Raw genomic sequence first — 23,213 nt, 5'->3', positions numbered from 1 at the left:
ACACACAAAACTTAACTTTAATAAGTTTAAACTTTAGTCGTTAATCTCCAAGGAAGAGAGCACAATGAATGTAAATGGCAAGCTCCCAAATCCAGAAGCCACTGATGAGCGAATTTGTACTCATTCTGTTGGAAAAACTGAAGGCCTCTGGCTGAAGAAGGGGTGAAAATTAGTGGGATACTAACTTGGGCATGAGAAACCTCTTCTTGGATGGTGTGAATATAGAGAACTCTTTGAAGCTGGAGATGCTAGACTGCCCACACTAGGCGCGAGAACAGTTCTCGGAACCACGGTGCCTGAACCACTCAAGAGCTACAAATCTATTCCGCAACTACCAATTATGCGGTTTGGGGCCAGTGGAGGCTCCAAGGCCCGCCCAGGGTTCCTGTGCCTAGCTCAGACTGGACCGGCTCACTTCCTCGCCCTCCCGGGGCCCCTTCGCCTGTCAATCCCACTGCCCTTTTCCCCCACCCGACTTCTGCTCCGCCCACTTCAGTGATGTAACTCCTGGCGTTCTTTCCCGCCGCAGATCTCAAACTCTTCACCAGTCGCTTCAGCTCCTCATTGGCCAGCAGAGAGGACAGGGAAGGCAAGGGACCTACCACATTGCTCTCTAAACTACCCACTCTAGTTTTCTGGTCTTCTGATAGGCCGTCAGGAGAGCAAGTAGAGCCTAGGCTTGTCGCGCAGGCGCGCAAAGTCCCTCGCTGGTGGCGGGGCACCTCTCCTCCACCACAAGAATTCATCGCGCTGTTGTGACGTAAGCGGCGCATGGCTTGCCGTCTTCACTTATGATTGGTTGTAGCAGAAGTCCGTCACACAACCACGCCCCATTTCTCTGCCTAACCTCTCAGCTTAACGAGAGAGGAGGGAGGCCACGCCTCACTCCTTTCCTGCCGCTTAGCCCTGCGATTGGCTGAGGGAGCTGGCATGTTTTCCCACCCCCTACTCCCTCCCGAACGTCCGAGAGGCTGGTGGGACCCTGCGGAAGTTGTCAGTCAATCTCCTCCTTCCCCACCCCCCGCAAGGCCCCTCCTCCGGGCCGCGCGCCCTAGCGCGCGCGCACACGCACACACATTCCCCCCCCAACCCCTGCGTGCACCCTCCACCTTCTCAAGTTGTAGCGGTCGCTCGCTGGGGGTTCTCCGTGGGCGGCGGAAGGGCGCGTGGGGGAGGGGGCTTGGACAGCTCCGAGCCTTGAGAAGCGAGTGTGTGCGCGCCCAGAGCCGGGGCGGCGGGTCACCGCCCCGGGAGATGAGGGTCCGGCGCTGACAGGGAAGAGCGGGCGCAGCGGAGGCGGCTCGGAGGGGACCCGCGATGGCAGCGCCTCGGGAGGAGGCTCCAGGCAGGGCTGGCTGCGCTGGCAGCGGCCACTGAGGGGCCAGCCGGCCGGCTGGCGAACTGGGCTGAAGAGCAGAGAGGCGCGCTCGGCGTCCGCACCCCCGCGCCCTCGCCTCAGTTGTCCAAACTTCAGGCTCTCTTCCACCCGCCCTCCGCGCCCGAAGTCAACAACTTCTTCACCCCCCTCCGCCCCCGCCCTTGCCTCCGTCAGCCCCGGGAGGTGGCCGCGCGGCGGGGACCAGGAACCCCCGGCACTGAGATGTGGCCGTGAGGCGGCAGCGGCGGGGAGAAGCTCGGCGGCGCCCCGGAGCGGGAGGGCGGCGCGGCCGGGGGGGACGGGGCGGAGGGGCGCGAGCTCTCCGCGCCTCTCCCCCGCCTCCTCCTCCTGCCGCTGCCCGTTCCGTGCTTGCAGCAGCCGGAGCTGCCAAGCGCCAGGGCCGCGGCGATGTCGTCGTCGTCGCCGCCGGCGGGGGCTGCCAACGCCGCCGCCATCTCGGCCTCGGAGAAAGTGGACGGCTTCACCCGGAAATCGGTGCGCAAGGCGCAGAGGCAGAAGCGCTCCCAGGGCTCGTCGCAGTTCCGCAGCCAGGGCAGCCAGGCGGAGCTGCACCCCTTGCCCCAGCTCAAAGGTAACCTCGGAGGGTGCAGCCCCGGGAGGGAGCGCAGGGGCTCGCCCCCGCGCCGTTAGAGCCATTTCCTCCTGGGGTTTCCTTCTGCGCCGGTGGGGCTCGTAGTGTGAGCCGTGTTTCCACTGTTGCCTCCCCCGAACCCCGCTCGATTCAAACAGGTTTGGTGTTCAGAGTCTTGCCACTTCTCCCTGATTCACCTGAACTCTTCCCTTCCCTAGAGGCTGCCAACCCTCCTCCCCACCTGCGCGCTCGCTCACCTGCCCTTGCGATTGCAACTCTCCTCCTGCGTCCCGCGAGGTAGTTCTTCACTCTTCCCTCCGGGCTTGTCCTTCCCCTCGTGGCTTCAGCAGCCTGCCCTGCCTTCCGACCTGTAGTCTCTCGGAGACCCTCCTCCGCTTTTCAGAGACTTTTAACTACTTCTTTACTTTTCCATTTACCAAGTTTCTGCTCCCACCCTCTCCTCACCTCCCCTTCCCATTGATCTTTCCTAAGAGTCAAGCTGACCGGGATCTCTAGGCAGTCGTAATGCAAACAACGGTCAGGAGTTAGCTGGTCTTCAGATGTATTTATAAGAACAAGCCTAAAAATCTGACTAGTGTAGTGTCTTATTTACTGGGTCGTTAGGTTTAGATGGTATCGTTAACTCAAAGTATAGAAAGACTTAAAATACTTTATTGCCTAAGAAGATACACGCGGTAAATTTGGAGAAGTATAAAAGAGTGAATGTTGCTTTGCAATGGAATGGGAACTTGGTTCGCGAAGCAGGGATTCCAGGGAGGAATCTACAGTAGGTTTGTAGGTTTGTACAGTAGTTCAAATTCGTATCCGTGCCTAATGCTTTACAGGAGAACTTGGCACTTCTTTTGGCTCACTTTTACTACTACATTTAAAGGATATTTAATAAAGTGTTTCCTGGTGGTCTAGTTTATTGTTTGTGCGTTACTCTTTTAATTTTATAATTTTAATGTCTTCACTTTTTACGAGCTAGAAACTGGGAATAAGATGATAATGCTCCTAGACATTTAAAACAATTCTTATAAAAAGAAACCTGATACAAATCTAGATAATCTGCTTTGCAAGATCTGGAAGATAAAGATTCATACTAAAATAGATAAATGTTCAGATTTTTCAATCCATTTCATCTCCTTCAAGGATAATCTGGTTCTGCTTTGTCTTCGGACCTATGAATCCAGCCTTAGTTTGGCTGAGAGTCTAAAGAAAACCCCAGATCAAATCACAGTTGACCTACAGTAGATCTGGAACTCCATTCAGACCCTATACTGCCCCGTCTCTAAGGTTCTTCTAAATCAAGAACATTCCACAACCAGAATCAAACTGGCTTTTGAAAGAAGGTTTCATTTATGATATGTGTAGCTTGTGTTGCTGCATTTATCATTTGTTCTTTAGCATGAAAAAATTGTTAAAATTTACACATCATAGTCAATGGTAAACCACAATGGTAGGCATTACCAAGATTTTAATTCTTGAGTGTTGTCATAGCTATAAAAGAATATCATCTTACCTCTTAGGACATTGTATTGCTGTTCATGGATTTTAAAGTGTAAAAATTAAAGCAGTGATATAAAAATCAAATGCTGTGAAAGTTAAAACATTTTTTATCGTTGATTTTTTTCCATTAAATTGTCAAGTTATTTTTTATAGGTTGAAGGTTTACTGCTAGCATTATTCATACTTAATAAATTTGGTTTTTAGTAAGGTATTGTGGATCCTTAGTGTTATCTTTATTAATATAATACTTCTATGTAATAAAAATAATTACATATTTAACATAGTAGAACAAGCTAGGAAGTGCAGTTTTAATACACTTTTAATACAGTTTTTAAAAGCTTGGCAAAAATATGCAGAGTCAGTAATCCTCTAAGTTATATGTACATAGTTCAACAAGTTGAAGGTGCCATTGAATGTTTTATTTATAGTATTTTGTCACTAGCAGAGAAAAAATAAAATTAGAACTTTAGATAACAACTGTATATTTAACATGAAAATATAGTGTTCTTTAAAAGGAAAGTTAGGTATTCAAGATAAATTTATGCACATTTAATTGTGAAATAAGACCCTTCCTTGGATTACCCACTAATAATAGCTACTTTTACTCCAGATGCCAGAATGCGTGAAAAGTGCTTTTTTAAAAAATTCAGTTGCTTCACATGGTACTTTGGCAGTGTACTTGATACTACAGAGTTGTGTGCTTTTTCTGTAGTAGTTTTTTCCATTTGTGGTCTTAACAAAAACCAATGGAAAGCCCTTTAGTATGTGTATGAAAGAGAATTTTTCTTTCTGCTCCGAAATATAATCTTCCTGTGGAGAGATTCAGATATTTGTGGACAACCGAGATCTTTCAAGTGTTTATACTAACCTGCTTATGTTACACTTTGTCCACATGGATCTAAACTGGAAAGGTGCCAGCTATTTTCCTCAAAGCATACTATGGGTAAGGATTAGCAAAATAACCCAACTTTTTCATCCATAAGAAGTTTATTTGTGCAAAATCATTTAGTAAGTAGGTTGCAGGATTTTAAGGGGGAAAATGTTAAGAGAAAACTCTGTTTTGTTATAGAACATGTTTAATAAAAAAGCCTTGTTAAAAGGATTTTTTGAAAAAGAGAAACTGTGGCTCAGTCGGTTAAGCGTCCGACTTCAGCTCAGGTCATGATATCACGGCTGGTGGGTTCAAGCCCTGCATCTGGCTCTATGCTGACAGCTCGGAGCCTGGAGCCTGCTTCTGATTCTGTGTCTCCCTCTCTCTCTGCCCCTCCCCTGCTCACACTCTGTCTCACTCTGTCTCTCAAAAATAAATAAATTTTCTTAAATTTAAATAAACTTAAATAAATTTAAATAAACATTTTTTTTTTCAAAACACTTTTGAATTTTCTTATGTTAATTGTGTAAGTTCCCCCTGAGAACTAGGTACTAGAAATAAAAGTAGCATTTCATGAATCAATTTTTTTGTTTTTAAATTTAAGTTCGTATAGGACTTAATTTTTCTACCTTAGACTTTTCCTTTAGTAACCAAGTTAGGAAACTTCTAACCTTGAAAGAATATGTTACTCACAATAGGAAGTTTTTCAGCTTATTTTAACCTGTTTTGTCTCTGGAAGAATTTGTTTACTGGTAAAGTAGTAGTTGCCTGACATTTATATAACCCTTAGCATTTACAAATTGTTTCATACTTTGCTTTATTTCTGTAATTATAAAAACAGTATTGTGTATAATTAGTGAAACAGTCCAAAGATGTATAACTCCTAATCCCTGACATCCCTTGCTTTTTCACACTTACTAAAGAAATGCTGTTGCGTGACAAGCCATAGCTCAGTGTATTTTTACAAACATATTTCATCAGGTCATCTCAGCAGCTCTGTGCAAAACCAGTATTATTCACATTTTATTGACAAGAAAAGTTGAGGCTTATGCAGCTAATTTCAGGCCTGTGATTATTTATCTGGTGTTACAACTGATACCGGTACTCAGGTCAAAGGATTTCAGTATTTATGCTGTTAACCTATTTTATAAAAATTTGAACTAGTATGATAGAGGTGGGTCATTGGGGCAGTCCAGGGTCAAAGGTAAATTTTTAATCTTTCTGAGTTATTTTCCTTATCTGTAAAATGGGGATAATACCTTCTCTCTCCCCAGGATTGTAGGGAATAAGTGAAATAATGTAATTAAAATGTCTAAAAATAGGCAAAGAATGTTAACTCCCATTGTCTTTGATATTTGAAAATCCAGATTAAAAATATGTTTTATTTTGTTAAAAAAATTTTTTTTAGCGTTTATTAATTTTTGAGAGACAGGGCGTGAGCAGGGGAAGGGCAGAGAGAGAGGGAGACACAAATCTGAAGCAGGCTCCAGGCTCTGAGCTGTCAGCACAGAGCCCAATGCGGGGCTCAAACTCACAAACTGCAAGATCATGATCCCTGAGCCTAAGTCAACCGCTTAACCAACTGAGCCACCCAGGCGCCCCTAAAAATATTTTTTAAATGAAAGATTCACATAAATAGTAAACTTTTCTGGGGACTTAAAGTTTGATTTTATTTATAATCAGTTTGCAGATATGATTTATGTGAAGTAAGATGAAGCTATATCATTTTTCAGCATTGGTGTAGAGGTGGAAATAGGGTCGAATTAAACTGTTTAAAATATTAAAAGCGTAGCTACAAGATTTTTACCAGGCAAAGACACTGAATTCATTAACCAGTAGAATTGTATAGATGTGCATTTCTCCTACAGGAAGCAGTAAATAGCAAAGAACAGAATGAAACTGGCTTTGAGATTTAAGTGAAGAACTTCCTAAGTTATCACTCAGATTCTTTGTTGGTATATTCTTAGAAACTGGGTCCCACTGGAGGTATCCAGGCCAGTAACAGTGATGCTGATTTGAAGTGCCTTGCTTACCTTTAGGGAAAGAAATTTTTTCCCCTTGAGGTATGTGGTCTTTTAGGGTAACTGGAACAAGAACACTGACATGATCTGAAGTTTTATAACTACCTTAACTTTCTTGTGGGGGAGACATTATTAACTCTTTTTAATGTTTAAAGGTCTTCTCAAAGTTAATATAATTTTCTCTAAACCCAAAACCCCTTTTTATAGTTGGGTTGGCCCTAAAGGAGAGTTGAAATTCATCTGAATGTATCAAGAGAAGTGTTTGTTTGCAAAGGCATATGACATTTTTGTCATTTTAGGACTGTTTTCTGAAAATAATGCTGTATCTTCTGGAAGACTTATTTTTTAATTAAAAAAGTTTTTAAGGATATGCTTAGAGAAATTGATAATCTGGTATCCATTGCTGTCTTTCATGTGAAATTATATAGACTTAATTCTCCAATTAAGTCTAATTTAACATCTTCAGAATTCCTATTTAGGGTCAAATTCCTTTTCCCCCCAAATTTATTACCTACTCTGATTCTTAATTGAATTTTGGGTTATTTTATGAAGTGTCTAATTGAATAAAGTGATAATCCAGTAAAATGTATTTAGTTAAAATAGTGTGATCATTGGGATAGCGCACTATCCTGTAAATAGTAGACTAGTTGTCTTTCTGCATCATTGATGACTCACAGTTGCTTTGGGCTAGTTGTTTAACCCCTTTGAACTTCAGTTTAATCATTTTTATTTGTAAGAATAACATTTTCCCTTGATAAAATCACAGAGATGAATTAGTCCCTCTTTGGATGACAGAGACAAATTATAAACAATGATACATTTGGGAAATAGATTTTTGTGCTTTATTTTTGAAATTTAACTTTTTAAATTACAAAAAGCTGGTAATGAGACTAGCTTGTTTTTATTTTTATATTTAGCACTCTGGATCTCAACCCTGGCTGTAAACTTACAGAGCTTTAAAAAAATATCAGTGCCTAGGCCCACCCTCTAAGAGATTCTAAATTAATTGGCCTAAGGTAGGACCCAGGCATTTGTATTTTTAAAAGCTCCCAGGGTGATTCTAATGTGCAGCCAGGGTTGAGATCACTAATTTAGCTTTATCTGTCTATTGATTTAATTCATTAATTGAGACTTTGTCCTTTTCTCTCTGATACTCATGGCTCATTACCCAGCCTATTTACATTTCCTGCCCTCAGTTCACCTCCTGCTATTTACTTTTCACTCTCTTAACTTTGCTGCCCCCTGTGGCTGATCAGCTGCTTTCCTGAAGAGATGTTAGATTCTGGAGTTTTAGGTATGAGATGATTCTATAGGATTTTTCTGTAGTTACCATAATTAAAAATTAACTATTGCCATTCTATATTAGGTGGTCTGTTTTTCTTTTCTCTGATTTTGGAGCTGTGGCTGAATAAAATGAAAGTGAGAAATATCTTAGAGGTTTCCCTAGTTTTAATCCCATCGTTCAGGGTAACATGATGATTCCAACCGCTCTGGCATGTACAACTGATATTTGCCATACACTAAAAGCATTGTTCTGCTTCTTTAAGATTTAAAACTAAGATTCTAGTGTATATGTTGAATAGTAGGTAGTAAACAAGTGAGCTATTTTTGAACTTAACTTGAACTATTTTGGGTTATGTCTTGTATGTATTCAGCAACAAGAAATTTTTTTTTGCACAGTATTTTTACTTCTTGTCCTCTTGATCTAAACTACAGCTTTTTGTTGAAGGTAGAGCAGCAAGGACCTGGTACCACTTTATTTCATATCCCTATTTTGTCTTTGACCTTTCTGCTATTCAATTTGAGTAAGACTTGTATTTGTTGTTTTGAGTCAGTGTTTAGTTGTTATGGAATGATATTCTGTCTCCAGAATGGTAAAATGCTTTTGAAAGCAGAAGTCGTCTGTGTTTTCATATCCTGTTGTGGTACCAAATACAGTATTGTGTGTATAGTAATTGTAGTTATGTAGTTATAATGAATGTTTTGTCAAAGAAATTACCTGTTGGTTGTCTGTTGACTCTCCCCTCTTAACGCTCCTCCCCCGACCCAGTTATTGACTGCTTCTTTCAGTGTTGTTTGTTCACTGATGTTTGATGCTATCAGTAGATTGGTTCTCTTCTGTTTTGCTTTTTATTTTAATATGTTTGTGTCTAAATCTGGTGCCAAGTTTTTAAGCAAAAAATTCTGGGCTTTTGATACCATGATAGTAAATGTAAGTTTAAAACAAAAGATTGTTTTTGTATTTTGTGCTTTGCAAATGACTGGTATAAGGGGCATGAAACATTATTGATAGATTTCTTGCTAGGAAAGATGTTATGGAAGGTTTATGTGGAACAGTAGTACTGGGTTGACTCTCAGACGTGAACATGTATATACAAACATTGTATAAATTCAAGTAATTAGTTTGCAGTAATTTCTAAATTTGAGTTGCAGTCTTTCTAAGGATGTCCTTGAAGGAGATGAAAGGAACAGATTTTAAATATATAATTACTTTTAATGCATTACTGTGTAATGAGGAATGTAAATGCTTTGCTGAAAGAGTTTTACATGACAGAATAGGTTTATGCAAAATAAACTCTACTTGTCTGGGCAGGATATTGACTAATAAGCAGGTTCAAACCTACTTTTTAAGTATATCTTTTGAACTCTTCCCTCAAGGAGTTTGTTTATGTGGGCTTTTTGAGTGAGTGCTGGTGAATTTTAGAAATCTTGCAGTTTTGATCAGAAATCCTAAAGAAGTATATTATGATTTTGTGGGGGAGTAATTTGCTGAATATGATAGGCTCACATGATGAAATTCAGAGAACCTGTTTGTAACTTGGACACCGATGGCAAGGGATTTCTTGGGAACACACTCCTCCTACTGGAATGGTGATGCTAATTGCATCTACTATAACCTGACCATGATGTTATGTCTAGTTGAGCCTTCAGGTTCTGAATGGGACCTCAGAAGTCATTGTAGTTTAGCCACCACTGGGAATCAATTCTGCTTTTTTTCAAAATAAATAGCTATCTTGTCATTTCCTTAGAGAAGCTTTCTTTAATGTAGGGAGGAAACATGGGGTTTTTAAGCTCCTAGAGGCTTTCTTGATTTTGTTTAGTTAATGAATACACTGTATGGACATACCTAAAAAGAGGATAAATGTCTGAAACAGGAATTTTTTAATGACTGGACTTACTTTGTAATTCAGGAGTATCAAATCTTAAATATGGCTTCAAAATTTTCTCTTTTCAAAATTTTCTCAACATTTTCTCTTTTAATTAGTTTTGCCTGTTTCACACTCAATTGGTAAAAGAAATCTAGAATTATAGCTATTATCAGAAGTTAAAGATTATTTGAACATATTGTTAATCCCATGCCTTTAAATCAATAAAGTGAAAAAGACGGAACAGTTTTTGTTGTAAACTCTGAATTTTGATTAGCAAAACCGAGTGTTTCAACCAGACTTTTATAATAACACCTGCTGAAGCCATAAGTAAAATAAGATATGATTTCTGTAGGAATATGTATCTGCTTTAAAAGAAAAAAACTTACAGTACCGTTCTTCTTTTAATTGGCCAGAGGAAAAAGATCTCGTTTACCTGCTGTTAAAACTAGATACATACTTTACTTTTTTTTTTTTTAATTAAATGTCTTTAGGAAATTGTAGTTTGGTTGGGAATATAGACATGTAAGCAGGCAGCTTCAACTACTATCATAAGTTTTGAAGTAAGAGTAAGCAGTAAGTGGCTAGGGTAGTGGTGTAAGGGGGACCCAGTCCAGTTTTGGTATGTAAGGAGAGAGATCAGGGAGAGTTTCCTAGAGAAAGTGACAGGTACACTGAGACCTAAATGATCTTCTTGTTCAGCCAAGAGAGATGGGGTCCAAGAGGTCCACCTAAAGGCCAATATATGCAGCCTCAGGGGTGAATGAGCATAGCCTATTTGGGGAACTGCCAGCAGTCTATGTGGCTGTGATGAAGAGTGTTGTAATAGGGAACTGATTAGAGAAGACACTGGAGCAACAGTTAGGGTCTAGATCATAGTCTAAATGCCATGTATTGCATTTACTCGTCTGAAAGAAGCATGAAGAGTAATGGGTATAAGAGAGATGGGTGTAAGGAACACTAGTGAGGATGCTGGCACAGTAATCCAGACAATAGATGAAGGTGGCCACGTCTAAGGCTGGATTTGGTGAGAGGGAAGAACCGATGATGATACGTTTCTAATTTGGGCAGCTAGAGGCACGATAGCAATATACTGAAAGGGAGAAAGAGGAAGATCAGATTTGGGAGAGGGCAATGGTTTTTTTGTTGGACAGGTTGAAATGCCTGTGGGAAATCAAATTGAAGCTGTCTAGTAGGAAGTTAGATATTTGGTTCCAGAGCTAAATAGACCTATGCTAGAGATAACAATTTGGGAGTCTTTAGATTAAGATTTTTTTTTAAGTTTATTTATTTATTTTGAGAGAGAGACAGCATGAGTGGGGGAGAGGCAGAGAGAGAATCCCAAGCAGGCTCTGCACAGTCAGCACAGAGCCCAGCGCAGGACTCAAAACTCAAGAAACCGTGAGATCATGGACCTGAGGCGAAGCCAAGAGTCTAAGGCTAAGCCACCTAGGCGCCCTGGGAGTCTTTAGGTTAAAGGTGGCATTTGAAATGATTTAAGTAGAAGCAACCACTGAAAATGTGTAGAAAGAGAAGAGGTCAAGGAATACCATTATTTAGATGATGATCAAAGGAAAGGGGGTAATCTCAAGGCAAGAGAGATAGCTTAAGTGGAGGCAAAGGAAGACAGGTAAGGGTAGAAACAAGTCATTCAAGTGATGAGAATCTTTAAAAATGGGGGTGGGGAACTAGTAACATTGAAAAGAGCTATTGACAAGTCAAGTAAGAGCTGAAAAGTTTCCATGGGTTTAGTAATCTGAGTAACATTGGTGACTTGAGAGGCGTTTCAGAGGTTGATAGACTTGAAATTTCTGTAAAGTGAGGAATTAATGGAAATTGTTAAAGTCAAGTCAGTAAGTAGGACTTCTCTTTCAGGAAGCCTGACAGTTAGAAAAAATATATCACTAGCTTTTGGGTGCAGAATGGATATTGTATCAGAACAAGATTTTTATAAGGAGGACTAGTTAGGAGGTTATTTTACTGGGCAAGGGGAGACATGGCGTGGCTTGGGCTAGGGGTGGTAGCAGCTGAAATGGAGAGAAAGAGGTGTATTTAAGATGTATCTTAGATAGATGGGATAATCTAGATGGAAAACCTAGAGTTGTATTTTGAAATTTGACATTTTGAGATATTCTTTTGGAAGTGTGAATCACGGAGTGCTCATTTGGTAATTTCTATGACTTCTAAACATTAATTACAAGATTTTCAAGTTTGCCTGTTAGAAAATGGTTATAGTTTGAAATGTTGGCTACTTGGTCTTCTGGCCAAACAAGGATTATCTACTCACTTTTCAGTGGAATGTCTGTGTACGCCAGATGGTATATGTGTGAGGGAGATCACAAAATATGTCGGGACAAGTGCATGAGTGAGGTTAGAATTACTTACTGCCTGTTTTCTGCCTTTAGACTGTAAGTAAAGTGCTCCAAGACCTGAGATACGTATCTTCTTCCCCAGCAATTAGGTAGTCAGTTCTTGATTTTATTATTTATTGAATGAGATAATGAAGCAAAAACTATTAAATTGACTTAAAGAAAAACACCATTTTGTGTCATGCAGTGATTGACAGTTTTATAATGATCGATAACCAAGTCCCATAGTGTTTACATATAGCACTAAATTTAGCATTTTGTTGATGAAGAAAACAAAACAGGTAGGCTATATTTTTGTGCAAGTCATTTATAGCTCAGTATCTTTTCAGTTGGTTATTGATTCTTCCTCTATAATATTAAACTGAAAATGTGTATTGCCTGCACTAAAGCAAAATTAACACCTTATTTTCTAACAGTGCAAAGGAAAAATAATAGTAATTGAGCCTTGTGAAGACTGATTTCTTTTAGGTCCTGGGCAGATAGACCAGTAGTGAACATAGTTTTTTCTAAGAATCTTCAAAGCAGAGGATTTTTATTTCTTAAATTCTTCTGATATAGAAATACTTCATTGATACTCTTTGGAGTCTCCCTTTTAGCACCATTCCTCCCTTTTTAAAGTAATGTAAAAATTTTTATTGGAGAACATTTTTTTTATGAATGTGTGCTGAGAAATAAGATGAAGGAACTTTTAATCACTCAGCACTTTTGTCCGAGCTAGATTTATAATATGAAGTTAAGGTTAAAATCTATAATTTAGCAGCTTTGAGGAGTTATTTTGAAATATCAAGAACCAATCAGCCTGTCTACTTATTTTTGCCTCTCTTTTGGAAATGCTATGTATATTTCACTCTCCCTTTAAGCTATGTAGACACAGTTTTGAAAACTTGTATTTGCAGCCACATTAGCATAATCTTTCTGATCATTATTTCCCAATTTGAGAGAGGAAATAAATTGAGCAAAACCGCTAAGTCTTGGATATAAAAATCAGTTGGGCTAATTCATCTGTCACTTTACTGATTTTATTCTCCTGTAAATGCTCCAGGAAAACAAATTAGACGATGTCATCTCTTTTGTCCACATACGTTTGTCCCAGTGTATGAACAGCCTAAATTTGAATCCAGAGTGGAAATAAAGTAGTAAATGTATCAATGAAATGCTTTTAAGGTGCATTTAGTTTTAATAGTCGTTTTTCTTTCATAGGAAATTTCTGTCATTCATGTAGGAAACTTAAAAGTAACCCTGCTTTTACCTAGCTACCAGGTAACCAGGCACTGATTTTGGTATTTCATATATTTTGATATCCTGTTTTTAATTTGGACTACATGGATGACCTTACACATAACATATTTTGATATTTTGAGAACTGCTTTTTTTTTTCTTTTTTTTCTTTCTTTCTTTTTTTTTAAGTCTGGATAAGTAGCTTCTCCCGTGGAATAGGAATGACTATTTTAGGATACAATACTTGCTGTGAGTCATGAGTGAGTTTCAGTTTTCATGGTTTTCTAAAATAAACTCACTTAAGGACTGTGCAATAAGAAATGTCATATTCTTAACTACTCTGTGTCTTTATGATTTTTATAAAAACTGATAGACTGTTAAATTTAAGTCAAAAAAGAATCTTACAAAGGTAGAAAATAAAAATCCCCAGAGGAAACACCTCTTAAAATTTTGAAAATCATTCTCATATTTTCCCATTAAGTGGTATCACATAATGTATGCTATTCTGTAACCCATTTTTACTTTAACTGGATATTATAAATAGCATACTTCTGAAAGGAAAACAGTAAAATTAATTTTTCATTTTTATTATTATTTTTCAGTAGGCTTAATCCCCAGCATGGAGCTCAGTATGGGGCTTGAACTCACCCACCCTGAGATCAAGACCTAGCTGAGATCAGAAATTGGATGCTTCACCTACTGAGCCATCCAGGCGCCTCTAAAATTAATTTAGATTTGTTTCTGAATAAAGTTTTTTATTTCTGGAAATACTAGATCAAATCACTTTAGACCTAGAAAAATTCCTTGTATAAAAAGGAGAGGAAATAATTTCTAAGACCACTGGTATTTAATTTTAGGGAGGTTATACATGGATCTCTTTGAAAACCTGATTAAAGAAATGCATCATCTTCTCAGAAAATATCATATACGATATTGTATGTATAATTTTAGGGTTCTTGGATTCACCACCACCACCACCACAACCCTGAAGCCCATCTATGGCCTGGTGGTGGGGTGTTTGTAGACCTTAGGGCCTGTTTTTGAGATTTGAACAGCCTTGTTAAGTCAGTAATCCTTTTCCTTAACACGGGTAGCAGGTGTTTCTTAGGAGTTACAGGGAGGAGTAGCTGCCAGATGGAACCTCATTACAGCCATGAAAACTGAAAATAACTATAGAGGCATTGATCTATGAAGATCTGTTTAATACTTCTCGTCCCCCCAAAATTCCAAATGAAAAACAAAATGCTTCTAAAAACCTGTTTTATTTAATGAATAACAGGTTTTATATTCAAATTGAATTAAGCAAAAACAATGTTTCAAAATTTATCACAGAAAAAAACAACAACCAAAAAACAAATTGAATTAAGCCCATGACACGGATATTCCATTTATAGGCACATTTCAAATTGCAGGTTTCATATTCATATTCATATTGCATATTCATATTGCAGGTTTGCAGGTTTGGTTCCACCACAATAAAGTAAATATTACAATAAAGTGAGTGAAATGAATTTTTTTATTTCCCAGCACATATAAAAGTTGTATTAACACCGTACTGTATTCTTTTTTTTTTTTTTTTAAATTTTTTTTTTTTCAACATTTATTTTTTTGGGACAGAGAGAGACAGAGCATGAACGGGGGAGGGGCAGAGAGAGGGAGACACAGAATCGGAAGCAGGTTCCAGGCTCTGAGCCATCAGCCCAGAGCCCGACGCGGGGCTCGAACTCACAGACCGCGAGATCGTGACCTGGCTGAAGTCGGACGCTTAACCGACTGCGCCACCCAGGCGCCCCCGTACTGTATTCTTTTAAGTGTGCAATTGCATTATGGCTAAAAAGTATGTACCTTAATTTGAAAATACTTTATTGCTAAAAAAAAATGCTAATCATCAGCTTTCAGTGAGTCATAATCACTGATTGTAAGTCACCATAACATAAAATAATGAAAAAGTTTGAAATATTCTAAGAATTACCAAAACATGACACAGATACAAAATGAGCAAATGCGGTTAGAAAAATGGTGCCAATAGACTTGCTCAATGCAGGGTTGCCACAGACCTTCAGTTTGTAAAAACTGCAATATCTGGGAAGCGCAATGAAATGACGTATATTCACATACTCTCTCAGGAGTCTGCTTTTCAGTATTCAGCTTTCTAAAATTCCATATTTCTATATTCTAAGAAATGCCCCATATTGGCTCATCTTCATTTCTTGTTCTTTTCTACTTTATCAGAAGTTGTTTTTGAAGACAAAAGATAACAAAAGTTAATTTTTTTGAGATAAAAATCAAACAGTGTATTTTTATCCTTCTATAATGCAATGATTGTGGATACATTCACCTTTGAATAGTAACGAGTAAATCATAGAAATATTTATGTTCTTTAAAGTTTTAGTAGTCCAGTGGTTTTATTAAAGTAATATTTGTATATTAGGATTCATTTTCAAATTGGTAGGGTTCATGTATTCAAATTTCCTAAAAGGTGATGCCTCCATTTTTTTCCGGCCATTTTCAATTTTAGTGAAATCCTAGGTCCTAAACTAAGTCCTATTTGCAATGCTGTGACTCATTTGTTAATAAATGTTTCTATTGTTCCTTTATAATAGTTTGATCCTCTAAAGTTTCAAATAAAAGCTGAATTTAGAGTCTCAGTTATTAATGTTCTAGGAGTATTGCCAAAAAAAGCTACATGTCCTATATTCTGTGCCAGTTTCTTAAATTAGAATCTTGGATTGCATCCTCAGCGTGTCACTGTAGTGGTATTGCTGGGTTGCTATGATACAGTGCTTGTTCTATAATTTGTAGCATGAATCCTATATGAGATCCTACTTTAGATTTCTAAAATGTGAGCAGCACTAATTGGAAATATGATCCATTTTTCCTTTAAGGAAAATTATACCTATAAAACTTCTGTTACAGATTATGATACTTGATACTTAAAACTATTTGTTCTTAAAGGTAAAATAGATTAACAATCAACAACTTGAAATAATTTGGTTGTCCCTAAGAAGTTTAGTTTATTACATTTTTATGAAAATGGGCAAGAAAAGGAAGGTTTTTGATAATGAATATTGAAATTTCACTATTCTACTTGATATTTGAGGTCTTAAGAGAAATAAATATAAACTATATTTTCTGGTAACATGATTTGAGACAGTGATCAAATCTACATTACACAGGAAAGCTCCACAAATTATCTTACCCTATGGGATTTATTTTTTTTATTCAGTGAACTGTTCTTAAAACCAACCTATGTAGTTCTGTTGATAAAATATTATTAATTCTTATTTTATGATGTGGTTTTTGTGTTTTCATTTACATGTTCTGTATAAATAAGTATAGATGGCATAAAGACCAAACAACGGTATTCTAGCCATGTGTTGTATATACATTTGGGGTAGAATGAAATTTTTATGATTATTGGTTAGTGGCATTTGATCTTTAAACCACAGCTGATCTTTAAACTTTCATTGTCTTTCAGTGATGTTTTGCATATTTAGCATGAAAATATTTTAGAGACCAGGACTGAACTAAAAATTTTAACAGCTTTATTGAGATATAATTCATATACCGTGCAATTCACCCATGGCTTTTAGTATATGTACAGATATTTACAACTATCACTACAGTCAATTTTAGAACATTTTCATAATGTCAGAAAGAAATGCCATAGCATTTAACTATTACTCCTCGCCTCACTCATCCCCTACTCTAAGCAGCCACTGATCTACTTTCTGTCTCTATACTCTGCCTTCTCTCTACTTTCTGTTCCTGTTCTGGACATTTTATATGAATGGGATCATATATAGTCTTTTGTAAGTCTTTTATATCACTGGCTTCTTTTCACCTAACATAATATTTTCAATCATGTGGTAGCATGTATCAGTATTTCACTCCTCTTATGGCTGAGTAATAATCCATTGTATGGCTTTAGTACCATATTTTATTTGTCCATTCATCAGTTGATGGACATTTGGATTTCCACCTTTTGGTTATTATGAATAATGTTGCTGTAAACAATTTGTGTACAAGTTTTTGTGTGAGCATATGTTTTAATTTCTCTTGGGTGTATACCTAGAAGTAGAATTTTTGGGTCACATCTAATTTTGTGTTTAATTGCTTGAGGAACTGCCACACTTGTTTTCCACCATGGTCATGCTATTTTACATTCCTACCCACCAGTTTATGATCTCTGCATACCCTCACCAACACTTGTTACTCTGACGTTTTTAATACAGCCATCCTAACAGGTATGAAGTGTGAAATTTTTGTGGTTATGATTTGCATTTCTCTAATGACTAAAGATGTCAAGCATCTTTTAATGTGCTTTTTGGCCATTTGGTGTATCTTCCTTGTAGAAATGACTCTTCAGACCCTTTGCCCATTTTTTAATTGAGTTGTCTTTTTATCAAGTCGTAATGTTCCTTTGTCTTTTCACTTTCTTAATGGTATCCTTTGAAGTGCAGATGGTTTTAATTTTGATAAAATCCTAAATTATCTTTTTTTCTTGTTCCTCATGCTTTTGGTGTCCTAAAAATCTTTCCCAAATCTGATGTCATTAAGTTTACCTTTATGTTTTCTCCTAAGAATGTTATATGTTAGCCTTTACATTTTTAGGTCTTTGATGCATTTTGAGTTCAAGTTTTGTATGGAATGTGATATAACAGTTCAGATTTATTCTTTTGCATGTAGCTATTCAGATGTCCTAGCACCATTTGTTGAAAATACATTTTCCCCATTAGATAAGGAAACTTGTTGAAAACTTGTTTAACTTGTTCAAAATCAGTTGGCACATGGTTTTATTTTTGGGATTTCAGTTCTATTCCACTGATCTGTATTCTATTGTTTTATCAGTACCACACTGTCTTGATTACTTTTGGTTTGTGTAGTACATTTTGAAATGGAAAAGTCTGAGTCTTCCTACTTTGTTCTTTTTCAAGATTGTTTTGGCTATTCTGGCACACTTGAAATTGAAAGAATTAGGTTATTGATCTGAGATTTTTATTTGTTTTTCTATAGGTATTTACAGGTATAAATTCCCTTCTAAATACTTTTTAGCTACATCCCAGATGTGTTAGTATGTTATGTCTTCATTTTCATTTGTCTCAAAATATTTTCTGATTTTTCCTTTGGTATCTTCTTTGATACATTAGTTATTTAGGAGTGTGTATGGTTTAATTTCTGCATATTTGTGATTTTCCCAATTTGTTTTCTGTTACTGATTTATAATTTCATTCTACCATGGTCGAGGACATACTTTGTGGTATTTCTGTTTTTACTTTTTTTGAGGTAGTTTTATAACTTGGCATATGACCTGTCCTGGAGACTGTTCCATGTGCACTTGAGAGTATGTATTCTGCTGTTGTTGGCTGGAGAATTCTATAGTAAATATAAATTCCTTAGTGTTCTATAGAAGTCTGTTAGATCTGGTTAATTTATAGTGTAAGCCTTGTATTTCCTTGATCTTGTGTCTAGTTGTTCTATCCATTATTAAAAATGAGATATTATGGGGCGCCTGAGTGGCACATTGCGTTAGGCATCTGACTCTTGATTTCGGCTTAGGTCATGATATCATGGTTTCATGAATTCGAGCCCTGTGTAGGACTCTGTACTGACAGTGTGGAGCCTGCTTGGCACTCTCTCTCCCCTCTCTCTCTGCCCTTTTCCCACTCGTGCGCACTCTCTAAATAAATAAACATTTAAAAAAAAATTTTTTTTTTTTAATGAGATCTTGAAGTCTCTCTTGTTGAATTGTCCATTTCTTTCTTCACTTCTTTTAGTTTTGCTTTATATATTTTGGAACTGTTAGTAAGTGCACATATTTTGTAATTGTTGCATCTTAGTCATGAATTGACCCTTTCATCATAAAATGGATCTCTATCTCTAATACAATTTTGTTTGTTTGTTTTAAAATCTGTTTATCTGATATCAGTATACCACTCTAGCTTTCTTGTGTTTGCATGATATATCACTTTCCATCCTTTTCAGTCTATTTGTGTCTTTGAATCTGTAACTTGTTATGGGGAGAAGAGCATATAATTAGGTCTTTTTTAATTCAGTTTGAAATCACTGCCTTTTGACTGGATTGTTTAATCCATTTGTATTTAATGTTATTTGTTGATATAGTTGGATTTATGTCTGCCATTTTACTTTTTGTTTTCTGTGTCACGTGCCTTTTTTGTTCTACATTCTTCCTTTACTGTTTTCTTTAGTATTAGGTGAATATTTTTCACAGCAGCATTTGTTTGTTTAATGATTTTTTATCACATCTTTTTGAGTTTATTTTTAGTGGATGCCCTTGGGCTTATCATGTATATATTTATTGGAATCAACTTGAGATTTATATTAGCTTATTTCCAGTGAGATATGGAAACATTACTTCTGTATTCGTGTATTTCCTTTTCCTCCTTTTTATGGTGTTGTTATTCAGTTACATTTATTGTTACAAACCCAATAGTGTTTTATTGTACTTAATGCTTTATCATCATTCATTCATTAGCCCAGTACATGTTTGCTTCCACCCATCTCCTTTGTGCTGTTATTGGCAAATATGTTATATTTCTATATATGGTAATAACCTAATTATATATTTACAATATATATATTATATATATGTGTATTTATATTACTTTATACATTGGGGTTTTTTTGAATCAGCTAAGAGAAAAAAGAAAATATATGCATTTATACTTCCTTTTATAATTACATAATTTACTGGAGTTCTTTGTGGTTTCTTTTTGGATTGGAATTACTTTCTGTGGTTATTTGCTTTCAGCCTGATGGAATTTCTTTAATGTTTCTTGTAAGGCAGTCTGGGTAACCTCTGAGTTTTTGTTTATTTGGGAATATCTTTATTTTGCCTTTTTTTTTTTTTAAGTTTTCTTTAATGTTTATTTTTGAGAGGGAGAGTGCATGAGCAGGGGAAGGGCAGAGAGAGAGAAAGACACAGAATTCAAAGCAGTCTCCAGGCTCTGAGATGTCAGCACAGAACCTGATGTGGGGCTCGAACTCATGAACCTATGAGATCATGACAATTAACTCACTGGGCCACCCAGGTGCCCCTGCCTTCATTTTTGAATGATAGCTTTGCTGGATATAGGATTTGGGGGTGACAGGTTATTTTGTTTGTTCTTTTTGAGCAGTTTGAATATGTTACTCTGCTGTTTTCTAGCCTCTACTATTTCTACTGAGAAATTAACCATTAATGTTAGCCCTTGTAAGTGACTAGTTGTTTTTCTTTTGCAGCTTTCAAGATTTTTCTCCTTGTCTTTGACTTTCAGCACTTTTATGGTATATCTGTGAATCTCCCTTGTATTTTTCCTTCTTAGAGTTGTTGAGCTTTCTGGATATGCAGCTTAATGTTATTCAGTAAATTTGGGAAGTTTCAGTCATGATTTCTTCAAATATTTTTTCTGCTTCTTTCTTTTTTCTCCTTTTATGTGCATGTGGTACACGGTGTCCCACAGATTGAAGTTCTGTTCATTTTTTTTAATGTTTTTAAAATTTATTTTGAGAGAGAAAGAGCATTCATGAGTAGGGGAGGGGCAGAGAGAGGGAGAGACAGACAGAGGAGAGAGAGTCCCAAGCAGGCTCTGTACTGTCAGTGCAGAGCACAATGTGGGGCTCATTCTCACAAACTATAGGATCATGACCTGAGTCGAAATCAAGAGTCAGACACCTAACTGAGCCACCCAGGTGTTCCTGAAGTTCTGTTCATTTTTATTCACCTCTTTTTCTGTATTCAGATTTCATAGTCTGTATCAATTTATCTTCAAATTTCCCTAATTCTTTCCTCTGCCAGTTCACATCAGTTGAGTCCTTCTAGTGAGTTTTTCATTTTGTTATTGTACTTGGCAATGCAGAATCTTCTTGTTTCTCTCTTTCTTTTTCTTTTTTTGTAAAGTCTGTTTCTATTGACATCCTTTATTTGATGTGACATTGTCATATCTTCTTTACTTCAGCGATGGTTACCTTTAGTTCTTTGAATATATTTATAATGGCTGCTTTGAAGTCATTTTCTCTTAAATCCAACATTTGGTTGCTCTCATAGACAGTTTCTATTGCCTTCTCTTTTTTCCCCTTGGTATATGGGACATACTTTCCTGTTTCTTTGTGTATCTTGTAAATTTTTTGTTGTTGTTAACTGAACACTTTAGATAATGTATTTAATATATTATAGCAGTACAATACTGGGTACTTGTGCCACCCCCTCAGAGCTTATTGTTGTCACTTACTTGGTTAGTGACTGGGTCTAATATTGTTCCTTAGAGGATGCAGCTTTAGGTATGCCAGTAGTCACCCTGAGATGAAGGTGCTTTTGACAGGGCTCTCTTTATGTTTTCCTAACAACACCCCCAGCTTTAAATTCCAGTGACTTCCAGCTTGTTTAATTGTTCTCAACAATGCTCTGGGGCATAAATTGTTGTAATTTTTTCTGACTAATCTAGTCAAATTCAGGCTTTTTGGAAGGAATAGTTCCTGAGGTCAGTGTCTGATATTTGTTCTAACACCAGAGTGCTCCTCCAAGCTGTTTCTTTCCCTGGTATTCTGCTTACTAGCTGGCTAAAGCCTATTTTCTCAGTGAATTTACAAATCTTCCCATTGCCATTCACTATAACCCCCACTGTTTTTGAGAACACCCCTAACCTTGAACTTTTCTATGCTGTGTTGCAAAAGAAGTCATTTCCTTTGGGAAGGGACATAACAGCTGTTTTATGTCTTGCTCCCCACCCCCCCCCCCAGCCCCCAGGCAAATTTTTTGAGTTAGGACTCTGGAGCTGGGGATAGGGACAATGGCATGCTTCTCTCTGAATGACACCCTACTTCAGGAGCTGAGCAGAAGGTGGAGAAGGAGCATTAGCCTAAGATCTTTTTGGCTTGCCTCTTCCAGCATGGAAGCACCTACAGGCTAGGACTGAGATAATGATAGCCCCAGTATTCTCAGTGGTGCTGCACCAGGGGTAGAGCCTCTGTCCATGAGTGGAAGTTGGGCAAAAGAAGGGAGCCCTTCTTCTCAATTGCACTGGCCCAGAACTTAAACTCAGTAATAGGTAGTTGTGGGCAGGGTGAGAAATGCCAACATCATGCTCCTCACCTAAGGAAAGCTGCCTGATCAAGATCTGGTAGTAAAGGGGTCCTTGTGTTCTTGGCTGCCTCCCTCCAGAGTGGAGTTTCTGCTTAGCTAAGCCGAGACGAGAGAGGCACTTTGTTCAGATACCACACATTCTTGCCGTTCTTAATAAATTTTCATAAGTATTCTTGGATAGATGTTTCCTCATTTGCTGCTTACCGTAGGGCCATTTCCAGAAGCTTTCAAGGTTTAAAAATTATTTTCATCTGTTTCACTGGAGTGCAGGTCTGTGGAGCTTTTACCTTGTCTTGCTAGAAGTTGAACTTCCTGTAGTCTAAAATTTTAGCTTCTTTTGTAGTAATAATTAGTACCTTTCTTTTATCTAGGTATAGCTTTCAAATATATAATCATGCCAATACTTTTGAAAACTTAAAGGAATTGGGAAAATCCCTTGAAATAAACAGCTTTCTGAAACTGACACAAGAAGAAACAAAAATCTAAACAAGTCTTATACCTACTTAATTGAATCGTAATTAAGAACTGTGACAAATGGGGTAAATGAGTGATGGTCATTAAGGAGGGCACTGTTGGGATGAGCACTGGGTGTTATATGTATGTGATGAATCACTAGATTCTACTCCTGAAGCCAAGACTACACTGTATGTTATCTAACTTGAGAACTAAAAAAAAGAAAAAAGAAAAAAGAACCTTGACAAGGACATTACAACAACAACAAAATGCAAAGATGCAAAAATGTTATACAGAATATTTACAAATTGAATTTAGCAACATACAAATAGGATGATACATCATGATCATGTGGGATTCATGCCAGAATCCAGGATAGCTTTTACATTCAACAATGACTTGGTATGTAAGCAAAAGAAACAAGTTGTATCATCACTTCAATGTAAGTAGAATAATAGAAATTCCTTCTCTGTATAGTTCCTTTCTCTCTAGTACTTTAACCTGTAGATTCCAGCCACTTCATTAGCCCTGATTTCCACTTTGTATTTAGCTCAGCAAGCCTGTTTGCTATTTT

At 37.6% G+C, this 23,213-nt stretch overlaps 1 protein-coding gene across 1 annotated transcript in view; it reads left to right on the top strand.

Moving 5' to 3' along the window:
* The first annotated feature begins 1,094 nt into the window (after positions 1–1,094).
* PPP2R5A (protein phosphatase 2 regulatory subunit B'alpha) overlaps positions 1,095–23,213 on the top strand; it is a 65,779-nt gene continuing 43,660 nt past the window's right edge. Inside the window, exon 1 of the mRNA XM_043568384.1 lies at positions 1,095–1,970. Within this exon, the coding sequence (XP_043424319.1) occupies positions 1,787–1,970 (184 nt within the window). The 5' untranslated portion in view covers positions 1,095–1,786. The remainder of the gene's footprint in view (positions 1,971–23,213) is intronic.

The sequence above is a fragment of the Prionailurus bengalensis genome, chromosome E4 (genome assembly GCF_016509475.1).
Source record: "Prionailurus bengalensis isolate Pbe53 chromosome E4, Fcat_Pben_1.1_paternal_pri, whole genome shotgun sequence".
Lineage (NCBI taxonomy): Eukaryota > Metazoa > Chordata > Mammalia > Carnivora > Felidae > Prionailurus > Prionailurus bengalensis.
Note: the sequence above shows the minus strand (reverse complement) of the source record. Positions and strands in the feature narration are given on the sequence as shown.